At 42.9% G+C, this 22,566-nt stretch overlaps 2 protein-coding genes across 7 annotated transcripts; one reads left to right on the top strand and one right to left on the bottom strand.

Moving 5' to 3' along the window:
- Positions 1 to 91: 91 nt before the first annotated feature.
- On the top strand, positions 92 to 2,131 carry LOC112561028. 2 transcript variants are annotated; one of them, XM_025233162.1, is made up of 4 exons: positions 92 to 210; positions 518 to 592; positions 822 to 915; positions 1,136 to 2,131. In XM_025233162.1, the coding sequence occupies exons 1-4, from the start codon at positions 184 to 186 to the stop codon at positions 1,276 to 1,278; spliced, it is 339 nt and encodes a 112-aa protein (XP_025088947.1). In that variant the 5' UTR covers positions 92 to 183; the 3' UTR covers positions 1,279 to 2,131. The 2 variants fall into 2 exon arrangements, with proteins under 2 accessions (XP_025088947.1, XP_025088946.1); XM_025233161.1 differs by lacking the exon at positions 822 to 915.
- Positions 1,781 to 18,622, bottom strand: LOC112561027 (solute carrier family 43 member 3-like). Of its 5 annotated transcripts, XM_025233160.1 has the most exons (11): positions 18,315 to 18,622; positions 12,355 to 12,764; positions 11,814 to 12,312; positions 11,143 to 11,189; positions 10,502 to 10,671; positions 9,496 to 9,700; positions 9,162 to 9,329; positions 8,689 to 8,781; positions 6,735 to 6,921; positions 5,272 to 5,398; positions 1,781 to 4,809 (listed from the first exon to the last, which is right to left on the bottom strand). In XM_025233160.1, the coding sequence occupies exons 2-11, from the start codon at positions 12,614 to 12,616 to the stop codon at positions 4,675 to 4,677; spliced, it is 1,893 nt and encodes a 630-aa protein (XP_025088945.1). In that variant the 5' UTR covers positions 12,617 to 12,764; positions 18,315 to 18,622; the 3' UTR covers positions 1,781 to 4,674. The 5 variants fall into 5 exon arrangements, with proteins under 5 accessions (XP_025088945.1, XP_025088940.1, XP_025088941.1 ...); XM_025233155.1 differs by having other exon boundaries at positions 11,814 to 12,764; XM_025233156.1 differs by lacking the exon at positions 18,315 to 18,622 and adding an exon at positions 17,745 to 17,935 and having other exon boundaries at positions 11,814 to 12,764.
- Positions 18,623 to 22,566: the final 3,944 nt, after the last annotated feature.

Below are 22,566 nucleotides of genomic sequence, written 5' to 3'. Positions count from 1 at the left end.
TGTCTAAATAATCTTTTAAACTAAGAGGCAATAACAGTTTTTCTTATGTTTATATTTGTTTATAAAGCGTGTACCAGAGATCTGTAGGGTTAGGGTTAGGGTTATCTCCCAGCGCGCGCCAACAGTGTGCTTGTTGCGAAGCCCCGTTATCGTCTGCTCGGGAAAAGCGGTGCACAAAATACGATGGACAGTCTTGACCAGATTTTGCAGGTATAACTGAAGTCTTATAAATGAAAGAGTTTTTGTAAAATATTTAGACTATGCTTCTTCTTCTTCTATTCTTGAAAGAAAAAGGTTGATTTAATAATTTTGTGCGTGATAGGAAACCGATTAAGTATATGAAGGATTTAGTACGATGCTGTTTACAACAGTACAGTAACCACCGATTATGGTAGTACAGTGTAGTTAAAAAGCCAGCATTCTGATAACTGTTATAATTTTTTTTTTAAATCGCTGTTTCTAGGGAACAATGCTTTGTGTTGATTTTGTTCTCATATTTAATCTATTTCTATCGCAGGATGTGGAAGAAGATCTATTCGTTGATTTTGAGAATGATGTTTGTGGAAAGATACCACATGACAAAAATATCAAAGTAAGTGCACAAAAAAAGCTAAGTCTGTTAAATATTCCGACGCACGTTCGAATATTTGTATCATTTTCTGTGTGATTGCATGCAGTTTTTTTTCCAAATGTCTGAAGTAGAATCATTACTTATTTATCTTTTAATTTGCATTTTTGTGGAAGATGTATATAGAATGTTGCACCTGGTAAAGGGACTTAGGCCTGTTTAGTTTGTTAATTTTTGTTTCAAAAACGTTCAGGTGAACATTGATTTGGTAGACCAAGTCTGTGAGAAACTGATTGCTGATAACTGTATGCCTACAGAGGTACATGAAGCTTGCTGGAGTGTTGACAGTAAGTTTCTGTGCTACTTTTTATTATTTTTATTATATCATTGCATAAAAAATATACTTTTTAGTGGCAGAATGTGTCCTGGCAAAGTGTGGGGTGAATACTTGTGTCTTTACCAGTTCAATTTCAGGTAATTTAAAAATAGCCGTTGCTTGTGTTGAAGTATAATTGTGACACACGCTATTCTCATGTATAAACAGAAATCCTCTGTATATTTTCTTAGGACAAGAACTTGTGTCTCGAATGCAGTTCCTGGAAAGATGTTTTGAACTGCCTAAGACCTGTTTCAAGAAACACAGCAAGGAAAAAAGTGTGGACAAAATTCCACATGGCAATGAAAGATCAAGACAACCTTCGGTCACTTAATGAGATGGTCACTTCAGCTGTCTCACCATGGCTCTGTTTTGAAGCTTTGAATATTATGATTAGTACTGTTTTTGACAAATTTTTCAAGACAGAAATCAAATACACAGAAAAAGGAAATCAATCACTTAATGATATAGAAAAGAACATTACTCATTACATTGGAGGAGCAGTTTTGCAAAAAAATCAAGAAAAAAACTTACAGATTTAAGGACCAAGAGGAAAAACAGGAAATCTTGACTATATTAGAGTCACTTTCAGCTAACAGTTCTGAAAGCACTTTAAGCTTAACATCTTTACTAGACAGAGGAGGGCTTGTGACACTTCATCCAAATATAGAACTTTTGTTTGCAGAACTCGAAATGACTTTTAGAGCAATGTTCAGTGGATTTTCTTCTTCAGAAATATCCTTTGAGGCCTACCTCCATGAATGTTCTATTTCAACAGTTTCAAAAAAATTTTATGATCATCTCTACTCAGTGTGCACCCAAGAAAATAAAAAAGAGAAAGTCCTTAAGGATGTGATATACATTTATTTCAAGATCAGAGCCCACCACAAGTGCAAGACATTTATGGATGACTTTTATCGGCTTTCAAAAAAGGAAAAGAGAGAAAAGGGAACCAGAAAACGGTTGAAACAAGCACACAAAATTTGAAAGTCATGAGATGAGCAGCGCTGGATGATGAGCAGAACTATTATTAGAAATGAGTGATGAGTGACAACTGAGGTTGTTATTGTGATGAGAGATATTAGACTGACGTGAAGATGATAACTAATGATGGTGGTGTAAAAACAGGAACAATTGTTGGTAAGAAATGAGGGGGAAAAAAATCAGAGCTGAGAGGTTGTGGTGTAGGTCTCTGTTGACTGTACATAAACAGATGCTAAATGCTTAGGACCACCATACTCCAGTCAAAACCCACAACTGGTCCACTGCACCCAGTTCCCACCCCATTACTGGTAGTTTGTCTTGACATCCTACTCCCTGTCCTCACAGACATAGTAAATGATAGCTTGTTCTCTGGCATCTTCCCATCTTCCTTCAAAACAGCCTTAGTGAAACTGCTGTTTTAAAAAAAACACCTTTGACATCAACGTGCTGAACAATTACCACCCGGTCTTAAACTTGCCATTTCTTTCCAAAATCCTTGAGAAAGTAGTTCTCAAGCAACTTCTATCAAAACTCTGAAAATTTAATTTCTCCATCACAGTCAGCTTATCACCATTTTCACCGAAACTGCCCTGCTTAAGGTGACAAACGACATTTTGTCTGCTCTGGATAGAGGTGACATCTCACATCTCACATGACCTCACCATGTTAGACATGTTTGCTGCCTTAGATACTATAGACTACACTACTCTCATTCATAGACTCATTACTCTCTATGGCATTTCAGCTGAGCATCACTGACATCGCCAAGAGGAGAAAGTCTCTTGTTGGTGTGCGGCATCGCCGACAATCTCGGCGGCTCTTCTGTAGTTTTGCATCGGGTGGAATGTATACAAGATTTACAAAAAAAGTTTATAAATTCTCGAGGGAGTTGGAAAAGCTGTAGGAAGACTGAGAAAAAGTCAAATGCTTTTAGTACACACCTGTTTGCGAACAGTAATGTCATCACCAGCGACCTGACACCGACGCAGATAACATCGCTTCTCCTCTTTCCAGTTTTGTTTGGATTTCTGTCGATTCGACAAGGACCAGTAAAACCTTCCAGCCTCAGAGTGTCATGTGACCGTTGTTCGAGTGCAAAATAAATCAACTGATGTTTGTTTCTGGCTGACTGGCGAGCTTCTCCAAACAAAGTGAGATTAAATAACAGTCCCACGATCAAATATGCGAATATCTTGTAAATCTTGTATTTTGTGAAATATCCTGTCACGGTCATATTTTGTTCAGTAGTAATGATGTCATGGTCAGATAGTAATGATGACCTAGTCATTAAAACAGATTCTCACTAGTGGTTGAAAAAGTATCCTACTGGTTCATTATTAACGTTGTTAATCCTGTTAACTTAGTCAAGGTATCATGTGCAACAACAACAATAACAACACAATTTTGAACAGTATCAATCGTGGCATTAATGCATATACATGTATGCTTTTAAATAGGTGGAAATGGAAAGACAGATGTTTGTTGGTGAAACAGATGATTATCTGTAAATAATTTTCGAACTAGAAATCACGCCGAACAATTTTATTTTCGGTTACATGAATTAAAATCCCATGGATTGTGTAAGTTCATACACATGTGAATAACTGCAAGACAGCAGTCGCTCGATAGCGGTAATGTACAGCAATAAATAGACTGGTTACAAGAAATGTCATTTGGCAAACACATCAATGTATTCATTTGTCAATACAATCTTTCTTACACTCAGAACTACTTTCCCACACGTTTCTTTACAAACATTGGGCATTGTGTTACACACACACACGCTCGCGCGCACACACACACAACCTTTATAGATAGATAATACATAAAGTGTCATCCAAATTTTTAACACGTTTGGAACATCTTCATGCCAAGCGGAAAACCAGATCAGCACAAGTAAGCGAAAGAAGACGACAGAGGAAAATGAACTGCTAGCTGAAGAAGCAAAGAAAGGTGAAAATACAAAAAGACAAACTAAATGATCAGAGCTTGCACTGCAGTTCCAAACTCGCAGAAATCATCAGTCGGCCAGCCGCCGGGTGCCTTGAGCAGGTCCATCCTCCTGGCTTCTTGGCAACACAGTGCCAGCCTCCCCAGGGTTCTGCTCGCGTGAGGGGACACATGAGATCGGCTTGACCGGCCTGTAAGTTAACATATCGATACGAATTCGGTCTCACCCGTTCACTACAGGTTTGGGCCGCTGTGTAATCCCAGTTAAACGCGTTTTCTTTGGGTAGAAAGCCGCGGTCGCATTTCCGGGTGTAAGATCGAGTATGTTTGTGTACAGTGCCGATCTGGGCTTTTGTTTCAGCAAGAGATTGTTTATCGATAAACAGTTAATTATTTTCTCGTTTTCTCTCAAGGTCAGGCATCCCAAAGAGGTCAAGCACCTAGCGTGAGGTCTCAGACACGCTCGTTTGTGTATATGCAGGCACGGCAATGTATCTCTCTAATTTTACACTGGATTTTAGACACATTTTCAACCAAATTAAAGAAGACAAATTAAAGACCCAGAAAGAGAAATATGTACTTCCAGAATTCGGTCGCCGTTAGATCCGCTGTAACTCAGAGACAGACGAAAACTGAACTTGTCTGTTCTCTCGCGCTAGAGCAGGGACGTGGGATCACGTGACCTGAGTCAGAGGTTATCTTAGACATGTACATTTGTACATATAGTCGAGACGACAAAACTGTCGCAGAATGGATGTCGTGACATAACGGGGGGTGTGAGGGTTGGGGTGGGCACCTAGGCATGCAGCATGGAGCGCTGTGAGTTGTCGTGGGTAGGCTGATCACGGATGAGACGACGTCGACAACAGTTCCAGACGTTGAGCGCGTGCACCATCGTCAGCAGGCTCTGCACGAGCAGTGCGATGTGAACCTGTCGACAAACCACAGCAATGCATGAACCTGGCACCTTATGGCAGCCTAAGGGATAATCAGCTGGTATGTCCACAAAGATAAAATAAACTAGAATAAACTCTAATATAAACTATTAAAATAAAACTAATAATTTTTTAAACACAATTAGAAATAGTAATCCATAGAGATAAGAGTATTGATACATAAGAACAATAATGTAATGCTATACTCAGTATAAAACTAACACACAGCTTGGTATCTCGCCAGCATCCATCGGACACAGATGTTTCGGGTTAGCGAGATAAAGAGTATATGGTTTGTGAACCTACTGTCGTTTCATGCAGGACCTGCTCACCATCACCCAAGACAGACCTAACTCGCTAGTCTCGCCAAACCAGTTGCTCCCTCAATGACCAGTGCCAATGGACCAGCATGTTCACTAGTCAAAGATGTCGTGATACAGGTCAGAGTTCAAACTTACTGGTGGGACAATGGTGAGTTGCTGCTGGTGCAGAAAAACTCTGATTGGAAATTGAGTCGTTCCTAAAATTGCGGTCCATGTCAGCATCAGCCCCACATACTTGCCCAGGTGTTCTTGAGGAAAGTGCCTACAAAAAAATAAAAAATAAAAGATTAGCACATAAATATTCAATCCTTAAAAATAATCTCAATTAACAGTGTTATTCAATTTCTTTAAAGACTAATCCGAATAAAACATAAAGATCACCAGGGGCTGAACACTAACAAAACAATAATTAGTAGCTGCAAAACTACATTGTGATTTGCTAATATTTTCTTTAAAAAAAAGCACACATTAACTGTTTTAATTTATAACTTTCTAACTGTTGATATCAAAAACTGCGAGAGTTTCAAGCAAGTGCTAATACGATGTGAAACTCTTTCCAAAACACAATCGAAAACTGCGATGTTATCGGCAGAAGTTTCTAATTATTTGTTTTATAGAAACTTTAAATAACATTAGACAGAGATGTCTTGTTCACAAAAAACTCTCACACCTAACAAAGATTTTCGTTCAGATTTTGAAAATCAATATCTTAATCAATTAAGCCCACTTATTCAAAAAATGTCGCATTCGGGTAAGCTTTTAAATCGATGTTTTATTGACAAAAAATCCCTCGCGGACTGATGAAAAATGTAAGCAAAAAACAAAAATAGATTCTCTCGCAGTGTACAGTGTGTTCGTCTTTGAGCGCTGGCCTGATGTCCACTTCATCAAACGCTGGAGAGATAAGGTGTGGCGAGTTTTTAACAGATGGGAGGCTGATAACGAGCTTCTGTCATGACGTCAGACAATATTTATGCGACTGCAAGCGCTTGATTCACGGCCTACTTTCGCCAGCCATTCTCGTGTCCACAGCTAAAATTTACAATAAAAATCCCTTCCTGACTGGACGCCATGCAAATGTGCGATCGATGACTATTCCCTTGACTTCTTGTCTCTCTATTTTGTTCCATTCGTATTTGACTGACAGCAGGCGTGGTGAGAGCTCGCATGAATGTGTGGAAAAAAGTTTTTTAAGGTATAAGACCTGGACATCTTTTTTATTATTAAAGGTGTACTAGAGTGTATATTATTTTCAGAAGACTGGGTTGAGCTCAAACAAGATATTACTGGGCATGTCTGATGATGATCTCTATCTCTCTTTTTCTCTCTCTTCTCTCTGTATGTACTGTGGTGATTGCAAGTTTGTCTGTCGCGAAGAGTAGTGGGTTATACTTCATTCTTATCTTTGGAAATTCTACCTTGTACTGAAAATCATGCGAGTCGAAGAAAAATAAATTCCGCTTTTGTAAACCTTTATAGCACAGGCTGATTTTGGGTCTGTCTAGAGGTGCTACTGACATAATGCGGACCCTGACGGAGCAAGACTGATTCTCTCTCTCTCACACACACGCACATCGAAATACACTCACAACACTCACATGTGCATAAGAACTGCGTAGCTGGTGGTGAGGTGGAACACCCTGTGAGAGATGTGAAAGAAGAAGGAGAGCAGCGGGCTGGACACAACTGCTGGAATGGATGACACCAGCTCCAGAGCAGCTAGTAGTGACGTCACCAAGATGGCCGGCACAACGTTCTGCATCTGCTGAGTGCCCAGTGGTATGTCTGCAAGGAGTTAGGAGTGTTTTGTCTCTAAAGAGAAACTCTCCAACTTAAAGGACTAGTGAGTTGTATTTGTTTAACTAATGATTGAATAAAGCTAAGTGCAAGATGATTTGTCCCTTGAAAAAAGTCGACAACACATACGTCAGGATTGTACAAGGCCTCATCCAATGGGAGAACTGGATGCACGTGTGTGCAGGCATGACATCACTATTCTGGCCTCTTTCTGTGTTTAATGATGTTTGTGCGAGTAAATCTCGAAGAGGTAAGAGGGAGTAATATTGCACCGTGCTTTACCCAATCATTAGAAATAATATTACACCCCACTAGTCCTTTAAAGACGATTCAACTTGGCACAAGCAGTCACGCATACGCTCTCGTGTGCACGCACACACGCGGACCAATACAGATACATAAAATATTGTATGACAAAGCTTTTAGTATAAAGAATTGTTAATAAATGTTAATGATGTGATAATTTCGTGTATTCTATTAATGCGACCATACCCAATGAAACACTGTAAACATTACAGTATCTCAGCCCCCAAATAGGGTCTTTGTTCTTTCTACACAACAATATTTTGGGTTAGACAACATGCAGAGGGAAACAAAACACCTAAAAAAAAACCCACTCCCCATAACATCAAACATCATAATCATATCAAAGCTCACTTTTGCTGGAAAGTATTTGATTCCAAAAATAAATTTTCCCAACACCCTTTGCTTAGTTACCCACCTGTCTGTCTACGCGTGAACGGCTAGAAAGTTTAAATTAAAATTAGGGATGTGATTGACGAATCCCCTGGCCTAGTGGATCACACGAGGCAGTGAACGAAATGGTTCACCGTGGCTAGTGCACAACATGTGAAGGATGGAGTCCATCTATCTTTTGTCGCCTTTACCTCCCACGCTAAGAGGTATCCATTTCTGCTGGACTGGGGAATGGTCGTTTTTTTGCCGCCACAACCGATATTCTGCTCCGATGTTGAACGTGCTAGCCTACAGACGGCGGAGTCTCCCTAGGGCTAAGGTCTTTGGCGGCTACTCCTTGTCTAACAAAAGGGTAATTCGATCTCAGCAGCATAAAGAAGCCCAGATGTGGCCAGAGGTTTCCGTGGAGTGCTCCAAGTGCCACATACAGCGCCAGCTAGCGATCGAAAGCAGCAGAGAGAGAAAGAAGGGGAGGGAGAGAGAGAAAAGAGAGAAAGGTGGGAGGTAGAGAGAAGGAGAGAGCAGGAAAGAGAAGGAGAGAGAAGGGGTGTGGTTGAGAGAGAAGAAGGGGTAGAGGTAGAGAGGATAGGATAGGAAAGAGAAGGAGAGAGAGAAGGGGTGGGGGTAGAGATAAAAGGAGAAAGGAGAGAGAAGGGGTGGGGGTAGAGAGAAGGGCTGGGGGAAAGAGTTTAACTAACATCATGCAGGGTCACAGTTTAACCTAGAGAAAGACACACACACTTTATTTCTTAACCTGTCATCGCATGTGTCAGAACTTCGTGGGAAAATATTGTCACGAACGGGTGACCGGCGACATTTTTATTACATTTCTCAAAAACTTTTTTTTTTTTTCACCTTAGATGAGTTCGGGGCGGACGGAGCTTAGGAGCGCGATCTCCTTTTATATTTGGTTTGGTATAAACTTGCTATCAAATGAAATTCTAACATAAATAGAGTGCACGGCTACAGTAAGAACTGGCAATGGACTTTTACGAAGTATTACTAGTATTTAAAAGTACATGTACCACCTACACCTGGTTCCTCCCACACCCGTCTCACCTGGTTGTCGGGAGCCTCTCTTGTCCAGGAGCAGACCCGGAAGCGGCGCCAGCACCACACCCAGCAGCTGCAGCCACCCGAACTGCTGCAGATCTAGGTCACAGTCGTTACAAAAGATGTCACTGGTAGAGGTCAGTGATTCTACTGCATAACCTGTCTTGGCTTCGACCTCCTCCGTATGTCTCAACATTAAATCGACGCAAAGTACATGTATCTTGAAAGTTTTTTTGGGAAAAGCAATCGCCCAGTATATCTATTGATAAGAATTTAATAATAATTGCTTAAACATGCCTGAAATGGATTTAGATTTCCATTACTTAGTTCAGGCCTCCTCCTCCTCCTCCTCCTCCTCCTCTAGTTTGTTTTCACTTCGGCGCTTATAGTCCACGTGACTTAACCTTCAATTTCTAGATATAAACGTGTGTCAAAGAAGAGTGTGTGTGTGCGTGTGTGTTTTCCTTTCAGCTACTTACCTGAATACCCTGAATGTGACCAGTGACCCAGATCGACCAGGCGCGTTTCCATGACGGCCACGTGCAGCGCGTGGACAGCGTGCCACGTGACCGTACCCACAAACAATCGTTGCCTCGTCGTGGGCCAGAAGCGGGAGGATGGGCGCCGAAGCTTCACCGCACCGGCCTCTGCACAGAAACCCAGCTGTCACGTGGGAGGGAGGGTAGAGACAGCTTCCATCATCATACAAATGTAAGCTTAAAGATAAGCAACACATGTCTAAAAGAAGTAACAAAATATTAATACTAATAATAATATAATAAGACACCAGCTACAGTAGTTGTGCATCTTTACCCGACAGGCGGCGCTGCCAGGCCCTCTGTTTGCGCAGCAAGTTCTCGTCCAGGGACTGATGTCGTCGCTTGCCGTAGTCCACGGGCAGCGGCCATGGCACGCGCGTCTTGGGCAGGAAGGCCACGGTGGACACCAGCATGGGCACCAGACCAATGGTCAGAAACATGAAGGACGTCTGCACGTTCACACCCTCCGAGTGCGACAGCTGTAACAAACGGTCCCCACGCTCTTGTAGACCCACTCATCACGAGTAAACAGCAATGAGAGACGATCCGACCATGGACTTGTGTATAGGTGGACTGCTGTCTGCCGAGACCAACGCTTAGCCTCTTGCCAAGATCTCCGTTGTCAGTCTCGGCGAGCCGTAACAAAGAATGTGACTAAACCGGAAACTTTGTAGTAGCATGCCTCGTTTTAGCAGTTAACTGGAAAAAAATCGAGTTCACCTCTGCTACTTTCCAGCATGCCCTCCTTATGACTGGTAAAATTAAATAGTATTTGAACAAAATAAGGTTACTGCGTCACAACTACCCGTCTAGTGTTGAGAGGATTTGACTAAACCGGAAACTTTGTAGTAGCATGCCTCGTTTTAGCAGTTAACTGGAAAAAAATCGAGTTCACCTCTGCTACTTTCCAGCATGCCCTCCTTATGACTGGTAAAATTAAATAGTATTTGAACAAAATAAGGTTACTGCGTCACAACTACCCGTCTAGTGTTGAGAGGATTTGTCAATGAAATTCACCTGAGCTCCTGAGAGGAGATAGTGTGACACATCCCCTGACTATACCCAAGCCTGAGGCCGGCCAATGCGACTAATTGAAAGAGAGACAAAACTAAGTGCATTATCTTATTGAGTTACTATAACTGGTCGCCGTGAGTACACCTTACAGTATTACTGCTGGCTAGACAACACATCTTACACACTAGGTCGGGGTAAGTGCACCTTAAGTGTCCCCTAAGCTATGCGGTTGATTGGCTCGAGGTTCTGGCTATGTCCAGCGTTACCTGCATCAAATAGGCGATGACACTAGATGAAAGGGATGCGCCACAGTAGAAGGCGATGACAAGATGGCGGGTGGAGCCGAAGAGGTTGGCGATCTGTAGATTGGTCAACAGGACGGCCACACCCGCTACACCAGTGAGTGTGAGGGCTGGCACCACCAGCCATGGGAAACCTGGCAAGTGACACAGGTGTCCGTCAAACATTTACCACCATCATGTTCAATACAGTCAAACAGTAATCCTGTATACGTGTGAGATTTACTAAGAATATGTGTCCTTAAAAAATTGTAAATTCAAAATACGAAGCCAAGAAATGTAGAAAAAAAGTTTTCTTCTTTTAGGAAAAACAAGATAAACACTGAGAAGAACCTTAAATGTTGTATACACAGCGTCTTAATGTGTATGTGCGTGTGTGATCCGAATTTTAGCAGAATGGAGCGAGACTCCAGACGATAAAGGAAACTACAGGAGTGTGGTGCCTCCACTCTGTCTTGCGGGTGCCATGGTGCAGCGTACGATACCCTGGCACGCGCGTGGCCCTCAAGGCAGTGTAAACACTCGTATCTTTTGTTTTGTATTATCCTCCCCCTTCTAGTCTGGCGATGTCTTTGGGAACGACGGGGAGAAAAAAAAACACAACTCACCAGCGCTTGTGAAAGTCATCATCAGTGTCCCCAGAGCGAAGATGAGTCTGGAGTAAAAAGGTAAGCATAGTGGTTAACAACAACAACAACAACAACAACAACAACAACAACAACAACAACAACAACAACAACATCATCATCATCATTTTCATCATCCAAAAAAGTAGCGATGCATATCAAAACTTCGAAAAAAAATTTAAAAGAGAACATTATGTTTACAGGCTAAAATTTCTAATGCATGTTTTGTTTACAAAACAGAGCTTCTAGGGCAAGAGAACTGATAATGTTGTTGTCTCAATCAGAGGCCTACAACAGCAGGCGCTGCATGTTGACAGATGGCGCTGTTGTCTCAGTTTGAGCCCGCGATCTTCTACAGTAATGCCTGGATGCAACGGTTACCTCCTTCGATCAGAACCTTACTTTTTAACCGGAGGATAACAATAATTTTTAAAAAGTTTTGGTAACGTTGATGTTATTGCTTGCTATGACAAAGCCGATCGTTAGTAGTAGGTCTTAGGTAAACTTTGACAAACTTGCTCAACAGATTTAAGGGTTGTGTAATGATAGGTTAATGGCTATGTTATGATAAACATAATGTTGTTTTATCATTTAAAATGTCATGTGGTGGCGTGTTACTTTATATAAATCATATTGCCTTTTGCCTGACTCACACGGACAGGAGGCGAGTTCGCGTGGTGCCGTACTTGTCCATGAAGGCGCCGACTGGCAGCATCAGCAGGTCCCGCAACACGTGCGACACGGCGAACAGCAGACGCAGTCGTTCCATCTGTTCTGGACAGGACCTGTGCTGCGGCCTCGGGAGTCCCCCATTCTCAGGGCCGTTGAAGGGCCGAAGCGATGCCGAGGATGAGGTCGCAGATGTTGCTTCCAAAGGGTCGAGTTTGGTGGAACTGCCGGACACCTCGGTCTGTCCGGAGACCTGCATGTCTGAAAAAGGGGTGGATGTTGGTTCCTGAGTGAGCAGGGGCTGCGAAAAAAGGGCAGCCGTGGGTTCGTTGGTGGGGTGGTGAGATGAAAGGAGGGCGGCAGTGGGTTTGAAGGTTTGAGATGGACGTGTAAGAAGGGCAGTCATGGGTTCGTACGTGGAAGTAGGGTGCGAAAGGAGGGTGGAAGTAGGCTCGTAGGTGGAGCTAGGGTGTGCAAGGAGGGTGGCAGTGGGCTCGTAGGTGGAGCTAGGGTGTGCAAGGACTGCGGCAGTGGACCCTCGGACACCTCGAGGTCGCTGCTGGCAACGTCTTCCCGTGGTTCCCTGCGGCCCCGCGGTGCTGTCGCCGGAGACGGCGGCATTGGTGATGTTGGTGGCGTTGTCGAAGCAGTGACCGAGGAAGTAGCCGTCGGCTTGGAAGACAAGGGCCAGCCATGACCAACCCAGCACGACCCCCGAAAAAAACACGCATTCTAGTAAAGTCCACAGGAGGGCCGCCGTCTTCTTGTGACAAACACCCTCAGCCATTAGTCAGCCTGTTAGTTAGCCAACTAACACTTAGTCATTCAGTACCTCGTAAGTAGAGTAAGTGTAGGATGAGCCACTAAACCGAGTTTAAGATAGCTCTCTGCAGGTGAGATTGCTTTTATGGATTTATCCCCACATCAATGCGAACCTGCGGATAAAAAAAGACAAAAGACAAAATTGACTCAAGAATTCATTATTTACTTTTTTGCTGATGGAAATAAATTAAGTCCGTACAATACAGTTGCACGCAAAAAAAAAAAAAAACCCCGACTAATAAATAAAGACCAACGTAACATTTAACTGTATGGGAATGGCAACAGCATCAAATTTAGACCAGCTTCAAATCCGGTCGAATGGATCGAATGTTTAAATTAGTCTTGAATAGACTCCTCTATATTAAAGTCAATTTTAGCCAGGAGCTCCCCCATCGTCGTTCCAAAAATATCTTTTCATTACTTCATCAGTGTTATCGTGATTCTACCTCATTTGTAAGAACTGCTATCCTGACATTAAAGATACGTTAAAGTTCTACCACAAAAAAAAAATAAAAAAATCGGTGTTTCCAATTTACTCCCGACTGGGCCGTTTGAATGCGATGTCTTTATTTAATTTCAAAGGATTACGATTGACAATTCTCAGTTCGACTTCCTCGATTTATTTGGTTGGTATTAAATCCAACGAACGTTTAGAAGTTTTAATTTAAGCATTACATTTATCGCACTGCAGCAAAGCTCGATGAAAGAAAAATTATCGAATGAAACACTGGTGTCGTCTGACCGCAAGCTTTGTGAAAGCAGGTCCACAGTGTCACTCAGTCCCTCGACCTCACTCACTGAGTTGACAAGTCAAGTGGTGTCCACAGCTTGTAGGTGGGATGGGTGAGATGTAGCTGAGTGAGTTGCCAGGTGTGCGGAGTCGACTATGTTTCACCTGTCGATAAAGACCGCGACGCCAGGCGGCGTTCCTCCAGTCCCCAGGAGCGCGCGCGGGGAGGATGAAAGGGTGGCGGACGCGTGCTGTCAGGAGCGTGTGGGGCAAATATTAGGTGCCACTAATTAACAGTGCGACTGAAATGCATTGCAGTCCTGCCATGCGAATGCGATTGGCGATAAAGAACCCACGTGCCAGCAGGTCTCCTCCAGACACAAGCCGTTCGTTGCCCGCCACATCTGAGAAGACTGTTCTGTAAACATACAACCGCTGTGGTTAGCTAGCCGGGAATGTTAAGTAGTTTGCTGGATAGAAATTTATTTGATTTTCCTCTTTTTTGTTGTGTTTTTTTGTATTTCACTTTTGACTATAGTTTCGACTTCTCACTTCACCTCTTGCCACTCCCTTTCAGTCTTGTCTGAAGTCTGCTTGTTATCGAAGTGTAGATGAATGTAAAAGTCAGGGTTTGTATTAACATGGAGGCTATAATCTAGAAGCAGACAGGCGACCCGGTGAGGTTGGTTTGCTGTTCCTCTCGTCTGTATTTGTAAGCATTCGCCAATTGACTTTGATTATTCTTTTTATCTCCTCTAGAGGCTATAAAGCCGCTGATACTGGTATCCAGTTTGGATGAGGCAACCGACTGAAACCTCTGTCTATGGCGCGGCTTGCGCAAAGCAGAGCTGAATCCTTTCTGTATACCTTTTTTTATATACAATCCCTGCTATATATAGGTACCAATACACTACAGGGTGGACAGGAAAATTTTCCAACCACAACCTCCAACGTACTTTGAACCAAAGACCTGCTGATGACAGTCCAGAACACCGACTGTTGGCAGACTCATACAAACCTGGGTGAATACAGATGGAGGGGCAGGACAGCGCACAGTTGTGCAATATAATAAAAGGTCCATAATATTTCGAACTGATCACATTTGAATGTCTTTATTTGCATTTACCTTTCCTTAGCCACGGTGGCAAACCTACATGCAGTGATACTAATCCTTCCTGTCCCTCAAAGTGCAGGGATGTTCACTGGGAACTGATAGGCCATGTTCACACAACTGTATCTGAACAACTCGCCTTTGAAACTTTGTGCAGGTGCTTGTCGAGTAGCGTCTCATCAACATCAATGTTTGGCCCTACATTTACTTGTTCTCGTCTGAGGACTCCCATCACACATGTTGCTAACTGCTCAACCATAAACCTAGCGATTCCCAACTGCAGCCTCTACAAATCCTCTCTGTTTACACACTTTTGTCCAAGTTGGTGTCGGAGTCACGTGATCGTCGGTAGAAGAAGCGATAGGTCAAAAAGCTAGAAGTGTATGTTCTCTCTGACTTCAAAGCAGGCCTCCACAGGATTTTTTTCAGCCGTTGCATGTCGTGGTTATCTCTGCATCAAAGCATGGCAGCTTAGTGGCGCCTCCTCACAGAATGCGGTCGTCAACGTAACACCTGGTGGTCGCCACGTACCAGCTCTTGGTCGTCACGTAGCACCGTGAGGTTGTCATGTAACAGACTGAAGTCCTGGTGTTACATGCTACACATGATACAAGTCATGTCATGTAACAGAGTGACGTCCTGATGTTACATGCTACACATGATACAAGACATGTCATGTAACAGACTGATGTCTTGATGTTACATGCTACACACGTCCCAAAAAAAAGAAGAGAAGAAAATGTTTAAATAGCAATAGAAAAAACGTCGCCATTATTTGTTTTCTGGGATTGAGGTCGGAAGATGAGTAGTTGAAAACAGATTATTTTTTATTATCTGCCGCCGGGCATATAATTCTTGTCGCTCTCTTCCTTGTACAGCTGTGCCAAAAAAATAAAAAATGAAAAGAAAGAGAACATATCAACAAACTCTATCGCCACCAACAAATACTGCACTCACGGCGGCTCGATTCTCTGGGGAGTGGGTTTGTTTAGGACATGGATCGCAAAATACTTGATTTACGAGCGGCTTCTGGCAAAGGCGTTGGGTTTGGCGCAGGACTGGCCATTGAAAATACTGGAACAAATTGCCTCCTGCACAAAAAATATTCTGTGCATGGCGCAGGCCTTCGTCTCACTCAGCTGCAGGGGAGATTAACTCAGGAAAGAAGCCAGAAAGTGCAGATTTGTTTCTCATTTCCGGAATCTCTTGTGGGAGGCAACCTGCGCCTAGGTGGTTTTTTTTCTTTTTAAGAACGCTTCGTTAGCACGGTTGTTGATGGAACCAACACAACAGCCCTCTTGTCCCCGCTACGCCATCTGATCTCTCTCCCCCTGCCTCTCTCTCTCTTTGTGTGTTCTCGGAATTGGTCCCACGTTTTATCTACATCACTAAACAGGGTCACGTGTTCTTTCTAACGCTCGTAAATCTGGAATAGTGTTAATTCTGTATAAACCCCTTGGCTACCCTTGCGTGCGTCAAGATATTTGGCTTACACGAGAAACTGAAACCGAGATTAGGAGGCTCAGCAAGCAGAATCCTTGATTTTTTGTGTGTGTGACAGTTACTGGACACAGCATTGTGACAGTGTAATGTTCTCTGGTGGCTCAGGGGCCAGTCCTTCCAGCTCAGACTTTGTGGCAGATGTTGCCCTAGAAACTGTTTGTAGGTGGTTAACCTGCTGATGCTCGAAAGGTCTCGAAGGACTGAACTGCGTATTTGGTAGCCATGGGCTGGAATTTGCCAATTGTTCTTAGTACAGAGAGTTAATGTTGACCTGGCCGAAGCAAGGTTTTAATTGCTTATCGAAGCACTTGTGATGGGTGCCTCTTGTGCAATTGCACACAATACCTACATGGTAAAGCATTCAAAGAGTGGCGGGCCCTGTCAGCTGCCCGTCTATCCATGTGATCCCCTCAACACTGAGTAAGTGACAGACTGCTGGATGTAACACGTGTTCACTAGGATGGCCGTCAACTGAGTTCCACCAGCTACTCGATTTTCTTCCTTTTTCATTAGCTGTTCTCTCTGTAGCGCGAAATCACCAGGAGATCGAAACACTTTCCTATCAAAACACCAACCATACAGTTGAGATCACCAAAGACTTACATCCTCTCCGTACGTAGCAAAGGACGATCTCGGTGGTGCCGGTCGATTCGACCATTTGCCGACAGTCAGTAAATTCGACCCCGACCCATAGTCGATCTGACCACTGCTTTGAGTCGATTACGCCAAATCATCATCGATGTTAGTTTGTCATTTAATTTAAATCTAGACAACTTTTGTAAACTTAGCAATTGGTCTCTGAATAATATGTAAACTCCTAGTTTTGGAAACAAACTAATAAACGATAGTATTGCTGTTGAATGTTGTGTTACATCGGAATCTCACTCACTCGCTTCACCTGAATTTCGCACACTTCCACGTTTTTCTGTATTTTCATAATGAAATGAAATCAATCTTTTTTAAAAGCTCCATTGTCTACATTTTTGCTTAAATACGGTATTTGAGAGACTAAGACATTACGTAAAATATACATATTAATTTATTTATGTAGTCGTCCGGTTATTCGGTTGTTCGAAACAAACAGATTTTACCGACTGTTCAGATTACGAATGCATTCTATTTATGGACAGATACGGAGAGCATTTTTTATTCCCTTGTCTTCTTTTTCACTTGCTATATTTGGACCAAACCGAAAAAAATGATAGCAGTTCATTCGCAAAGGATTGACTGAAGCGCCTTCAGTAACAGACGGCAACCAAAAGAAATGACCATCAGACATTTTGTGCACGTGGTCATATGCCACTGTTTCCATGCGATCGGGCGAATCCTTAAATTTACTTCTTGGACATATTGTAAACGAGCAGGCCACCCCGAAATAAGATTACAATTCAAAACCGCGACCAGCACGACACACACAATCCTAGGATCACATCTACACAGGTGAGACTTGGTTTCCTGTCTTGGTGATTATTATTTGGTGCTAATGATTATCAAAATACAGGACTAATATAACTCACACTGATTTTTAAAATAAACCCACGACTAACATGATACACAAAGATCTTTCCTTCACACTGCATCTACAAAGGTTGTCTCTGCGATTATTTCTCCTACAGGAGACAATAAATTATACATGTACCGTAAAGTGGGTCAATAAGGTTGAGTTAGACCGGATGTAGACCGAATGTAGTTTGAAGAATAGAGTAACAATAGACAGACAGCATGCTTACAGGTGTACGCTACATTTACCTGTTACCGTAGAGCTACAGCTATCTTGCAATTTCTTGCCTTTTGTAAACTGTCAGCGTCCTGTTCACCGGGTGGTCAAGTGACCAGGACGATCAATAGGCTACCCGCTACCCGAAGCCGACCTCCTACAGAGATGGAGACGTGTACGCGGCGACAAACAGGCCGCACGCACCACACAACGGACAGGAAGCTTGCCGCCATTGAGTCGTCGACTGTCCACCTGGCGCCAGCAGCTGACTCATTCCGACATCACGGCGTCTTCTACTCGGCGACCGAGACATGCGCACACGCAGGATGCACGAGAGGAGACAGACCTGACCGTGTGGTCACCGACTAGCACGAGGGACGGTGATTATCACGATCTGCATTGTAAACCGTAGAATTTCCGACAAAGTTCCCTTGTCCAGGGCCGGGACCTACGCTCCAGCGTCCATGAAATAGGCGCGGTGAACCGTTAGAGGACAACAACAGGTGATGAAAACAGACCTGAGAGGACAGGAGATGGCGCAATGCTCATGTGGGAACGTGGGTTGGCGACGACAGGCGAGGTACAGACGAAGCAGCACTTACCTTGATTGGGGGAGTGTGGAAGACCACATCGGCACCAGGTGTGAACAGACTATAACGGTTGCGACATCTGACGAAACTTAAGTGCCAAGAAGCCTGCTGATGTTCAGCTCCAACGTTTCTGCTGACTTCAGGAGTAAAATGCTGCTGCGGCTGTTGCTGCTACTTCACTCGCTCTCTGTACCTCCACTGCGGCTGAACAGGCCATCAGTCGGCCGAACGCGAAGAATTGAAGAGACTACGACTGACTGCATCTCTCTCTCTTGCTGCAGCAGCAGACGAGGCATGCACGCGCGCGCGCCACAAGAACATGACCCCCCTGACTGGTGACAAGCCTTTGGCGTCGCCTGCACGCGCAACGACCGTCTTACAGACAGACATTTGACCGTCATAAAAGAAATAAACCCGCCTTAGAGGCGACAACAAAGGAGTGTCCAATTTTTATAGAACCCATGGCGGACAGGAGAGAGAGAGAAGTGGGGTTTTTGTGTGGGTTTTTTTGTTGTTTGTTTGTCGTATGTACTTTTTCTTGACTGACTGTCTTGACCAGGAAGAATGAACCTCAGCTCTCTACCGGAAAACGAACCTGAGCGACTTGTGTTTCTTGGGTGCTAATAGCGCACACTCCAGTCCTGTGTTCCAGACGACCACTGTCCAGTAGAATATACGTGTTAGTCGAACTTCAAAATCACAATGATGCTTAATGCCATGTTTCTTTGCCAGAATAACTGACTGACCCCTCGCTTAGTGACTTTAAACTCGAATGTTGTTACTTGTTTTCGAAGGAGGTCACTGTGTATTTGTCTTCAGGGTCAGTCATCCTCTTTTTTGTTAAACCTTCTTTCTATTGATATTCGTTTGTACTTATGGTGTTGTCTAATCCGCTGCTTGTTTGTTTTGCACTTACTTGTAAAAACAAAATAGAAAGAACAAAAATACAAGTAATTTTGCGCTGAGTACAAAGTTAAGGGAAGCGATTTTAAATCACACACAGATGAACTGTAGAGTTCGTTTGTGTAGGTGGGGGGGGGGGGGAGATAAAGAAGGGACAACTAACGTGTTTGGTGGACATCTGAGCTCACGACAAGAGTGTCACGGTTTCAGCTTTCCCTTTGATCTGTCTTTCCAAGACTGTCCCGCGCACGCGCAAGTCGCAGACACGTGGGCGGAGATAAGACAGGAGACATGTCTGTCCCTTTTAGGACAGGATGAGAAATGTATCCTGCAACATCAGATGTCTTACGTGTAATAATGTATTCCTTTGTGGAGGACTTTTGATGAGTGATACACGTGTTGTGATGCCATTGAATTTAACATGTACAATTTATTTCGGACACGTTCCTCGTCCCCGTCAAGTTTCGTTTCTCGCTCATCTGCGCATGCGTGCCTGTTGCGACCTGAGCATGCGCAGTGTGAGGTGGAGACAATGGCTCCGTGGAAAAGTTGTATTCTTGCTACTGGTGTTGTGAATCCAGCTGTGTGAGACAGATAGACAGAGGCAGGCAGGCAGGCTGACATCCTGGTAGTCTGCAGCACGGATGTGTCGTGCCGGATACCTTCTCGCCTCGCTTTGTCTCCAACTGCTCCATGTCGAAGGTTTGTCGCGCTGTGACAGCAACATCTGCATGTCAACGCGCCATTACAAATTGGTCCACCATCGATCGATTTCCAAGCGTTAAATACACACTTTGTTTTCAAAAGAAATTTTATAGAAATCAATTGAGGTTGAAAGACAACATGTGTATTTTACAGCTGGAAGTTCGATCGACGTTGAGCAGGTCAGCCACTGCGCATGCGCAGATGTCAATAGCTTCCACCACGGTGCTTGATGGATCGTCAGCAGTCTAGTTATTCTAGTAGATTATCTAAGCTCATTGCATAATTTTATAATTTATAAAAGTGCCAAAAAAACATAAAACCACAGTAACCATAAAACAGCATTAACCAGAACGCGGAATAATCACAACTGACAAAAAACAGTCAAGAAAAATAATAATAGACATGGTCCTCCAACGTCGTAATGGTGAACACACGTGATCTTTCGGAGACAGTATGATAGGTGTAATTTTTACAAGACATAAATCTCAGTTCTCGAATTGAACAGGGCTTGTCACGAAACACCTTATGGCGACCAGGTATAACTGAGTTGCTGAAAATTTTGCAGTAAATTTTTACTGAATGAGGTCTAATTTACTTTAGAGTGGTTAGTTACACCAAACGAATTCCCCTCCTCGGTGCCCTAGCTCCCTGTAGATTTTGTGTGGTTTTTTTTTTTAAAAGGCATAGAGAGGCCCATATCAGTACCAAACCTAAACAGTGAACACTAAGGCACAGCATGTGGAACCCTGAACCTTTCTCATCATCTTCCCTGACAATTTCTGCTGGACAACTGGTGGGTGGAAAGAGGAAGTTTTCCAGTGAGAAGCCAGGGCAGGTTTCGAACACGAGACCTTTTGCCCCACATTCGAGTACACTAACGACCTGGCTACAGACCCCCTGTTTCTACACCTTGTCCTGTGTTATGACAATTTACTTCTCGCGAGGCTTCTTCACATGGCATTAGTTAAGTGTCCATTGTTATATGTCGGTTAGTTTCTTCTGCGTAGTCTTCGGAAATCCGTGGGACTACAACAGCTGAGATCGACAGCAAAACGAGCTTCAGCGATTATTTGGATCCATTGGCCTGTCTTCTCGTGAGTTTAGGTTGTGGCTTTCTATTCCAGCCCTCAACATTGTTGCGCGCTAATTATAAACCATAATTAAATTTCATTTTTTGCTTTTAAAAATAATGTATTTCTCACGAGACCCTCCGCCCTTTCCTCCGCCACAATTTTTATATATCTCTCTCTTTTTTTAACAGGACGGAGGTATAAGCGCCCTTACAGCGGTTCATTAAGGTATTTTTCATGCAGCTTTTTACAGGTGCTAAAAGGCCACGTTAGCAGACATTTGCAAACATATTCTCCGTAATAAGCTAACCTATGCTGACAAGACCGTTACATCAGGGTTCTGCTCTTAATACCCGCCTTCCAAGTCTTGGTGTAAGTGCTCTTTACTCTGGAACCTGATTCACTTACGCCTTGTTCCAATTTTCGCCAAGGGCGTTTAAAAACAGCTATTTTGACAGCACTTTGGGGAACATGCCAGGCTCTCTCGTGCTCCTTGAAATTGGCCTCTGTTTTTCTAGTGGGTTTTGTTCATAAATATTGTCCGTCCTTCAATTTTAAAGACTAGTCCAAGTGCCACAAGTTTTTGAAATGACCCGGTTTAGTTTGCTACAAGAAACTATTTTATAATTTAAAAAAACCTTTCGACTACAACAAGCACTGCCATTCTCAAGTAACAGGTGCAATTATTGCGTCAAGACCGAGAAACATGTCACTTAAGTCCTCAACTGGCCTCACAGTTTCCAACTCTTGCTACTCATGGTTGAAGAGAAGCAACCGATGTGGAAGGACTTATCATATTTGCTGCAATGAGCTAAACCCAGTAATATATAATTTGTGCACTCATGTTGGTCTTCACAAGGCATAGCAAAAAAGATTTGGTTATTACCATTCTGGGGGATTCCGCTCAGGAATATTAGCCTAATGTCCGCTACCAAAACAGGATGATCTATAATGTCAGTAATAAAAGAAATCATATTTTATTTGAAACATTTGAAGAGGTTCATGTCAAACCATTTAGCTACAAATTGATTGACTTATCAGAATAAAAGACATCAGAATATAAATGATGTTTTATACCATACAAAAGGTAAGGGAAATGATATTTACATTAATATATAAATATTATGTATAAAAAAAAATGGTATGATTATTTCCACAGCAGTCAGAATTCTGAATGCATCGCCTGATCTCACTGAGGCCGAAAAGTTTGGTGATGACAATGTTTTGGGACAACAGAACGACATGAGGTTTGATGATAGTTTCTCAATGATTCCATTACTTCGCACGAAATGAAGCATAAAAAATGGCTGCAGGTTTAGATGTCTCATTGGTGAGTTTAAAAAAAAATTTATCCCACGTAACAGCGACAGTTTTAGTACAATTCTGTAATTATTTGTTTGATACTAGTCTTTCTCTGCATGGTCCCACAGCGAATATATCTGGATGTAACACTTTTGATCTCACCCAATAAGGCTCAGTAAAGGAGTTCAAGTTTCTCTTTTCATGAACATGTTTGTGCTACATTAATCAGAAACTTTGCTGATTGTGTACATAAAGCACATCATATCTAATTTCTTTAGAAATGT

Source organism: Pomacea canaliculata, linkage group LG4, assembly GCF_003073045.1.
Source record: "Pomacea canaliculata isolate SZHN2017 linkage group LG4, ASM307304v1, whole genome shotgun sequence".
NCBI classification, from domain to species: domain Eukaryota; kingdom Metazoa; phylum Mollusca; class Gastropoda; order Architaenioglossa; family Ampullariidae; genus Pomacea; species Pomacea canaliculata.
This window is presented reverse-complemented; position numbering and strand designations above follow the sequence as displayed.

Bases quoted from the DNA above. Each gene is read 5' to 3' on its own strand.
- LOC112561028 (XM_025233161.1), top strand. From the start codon at position 184: ATGGACAGTCTTGACCAGATTTTGCAG. The intron at 211-517 runs GTATAACTGAAG...TTTCTATCGCAG, and splicing joins GTCTTGACCAGATTTTGCAG to GATGTGGAAGAAGATCTATT. The intron at 593-1,135 runs GTAAGTGCACAA...ATATTTTCTTAG, and splicing joins CACATGACAAAAATATCAAA to GACAAGAACTTGTGTCTCGA.
- LOC112561027 (XM_025233155.1), bottom strand. From the start codon at position 12,616: ATGGCTGAGGGTGTTTGTCACAAGAAGACGGCGGCCCTCCTGTGGACT. The intron at 11,190-11,813 runs GTGAGTCAGGCA...TTTTTACTCCAG, and splicing joins CGAACTCGCCTCCTGTCCGT to ACTCATCTTCGCTCTGGGGA. The intron at 9,330-9,495 runs GTAAAGATGCAC...GTTTCTGTGCAG, and splicing joins CTGGCAGCGCCGCCTGTCGG to AGGCCGGTGCGGTGAAGCTT.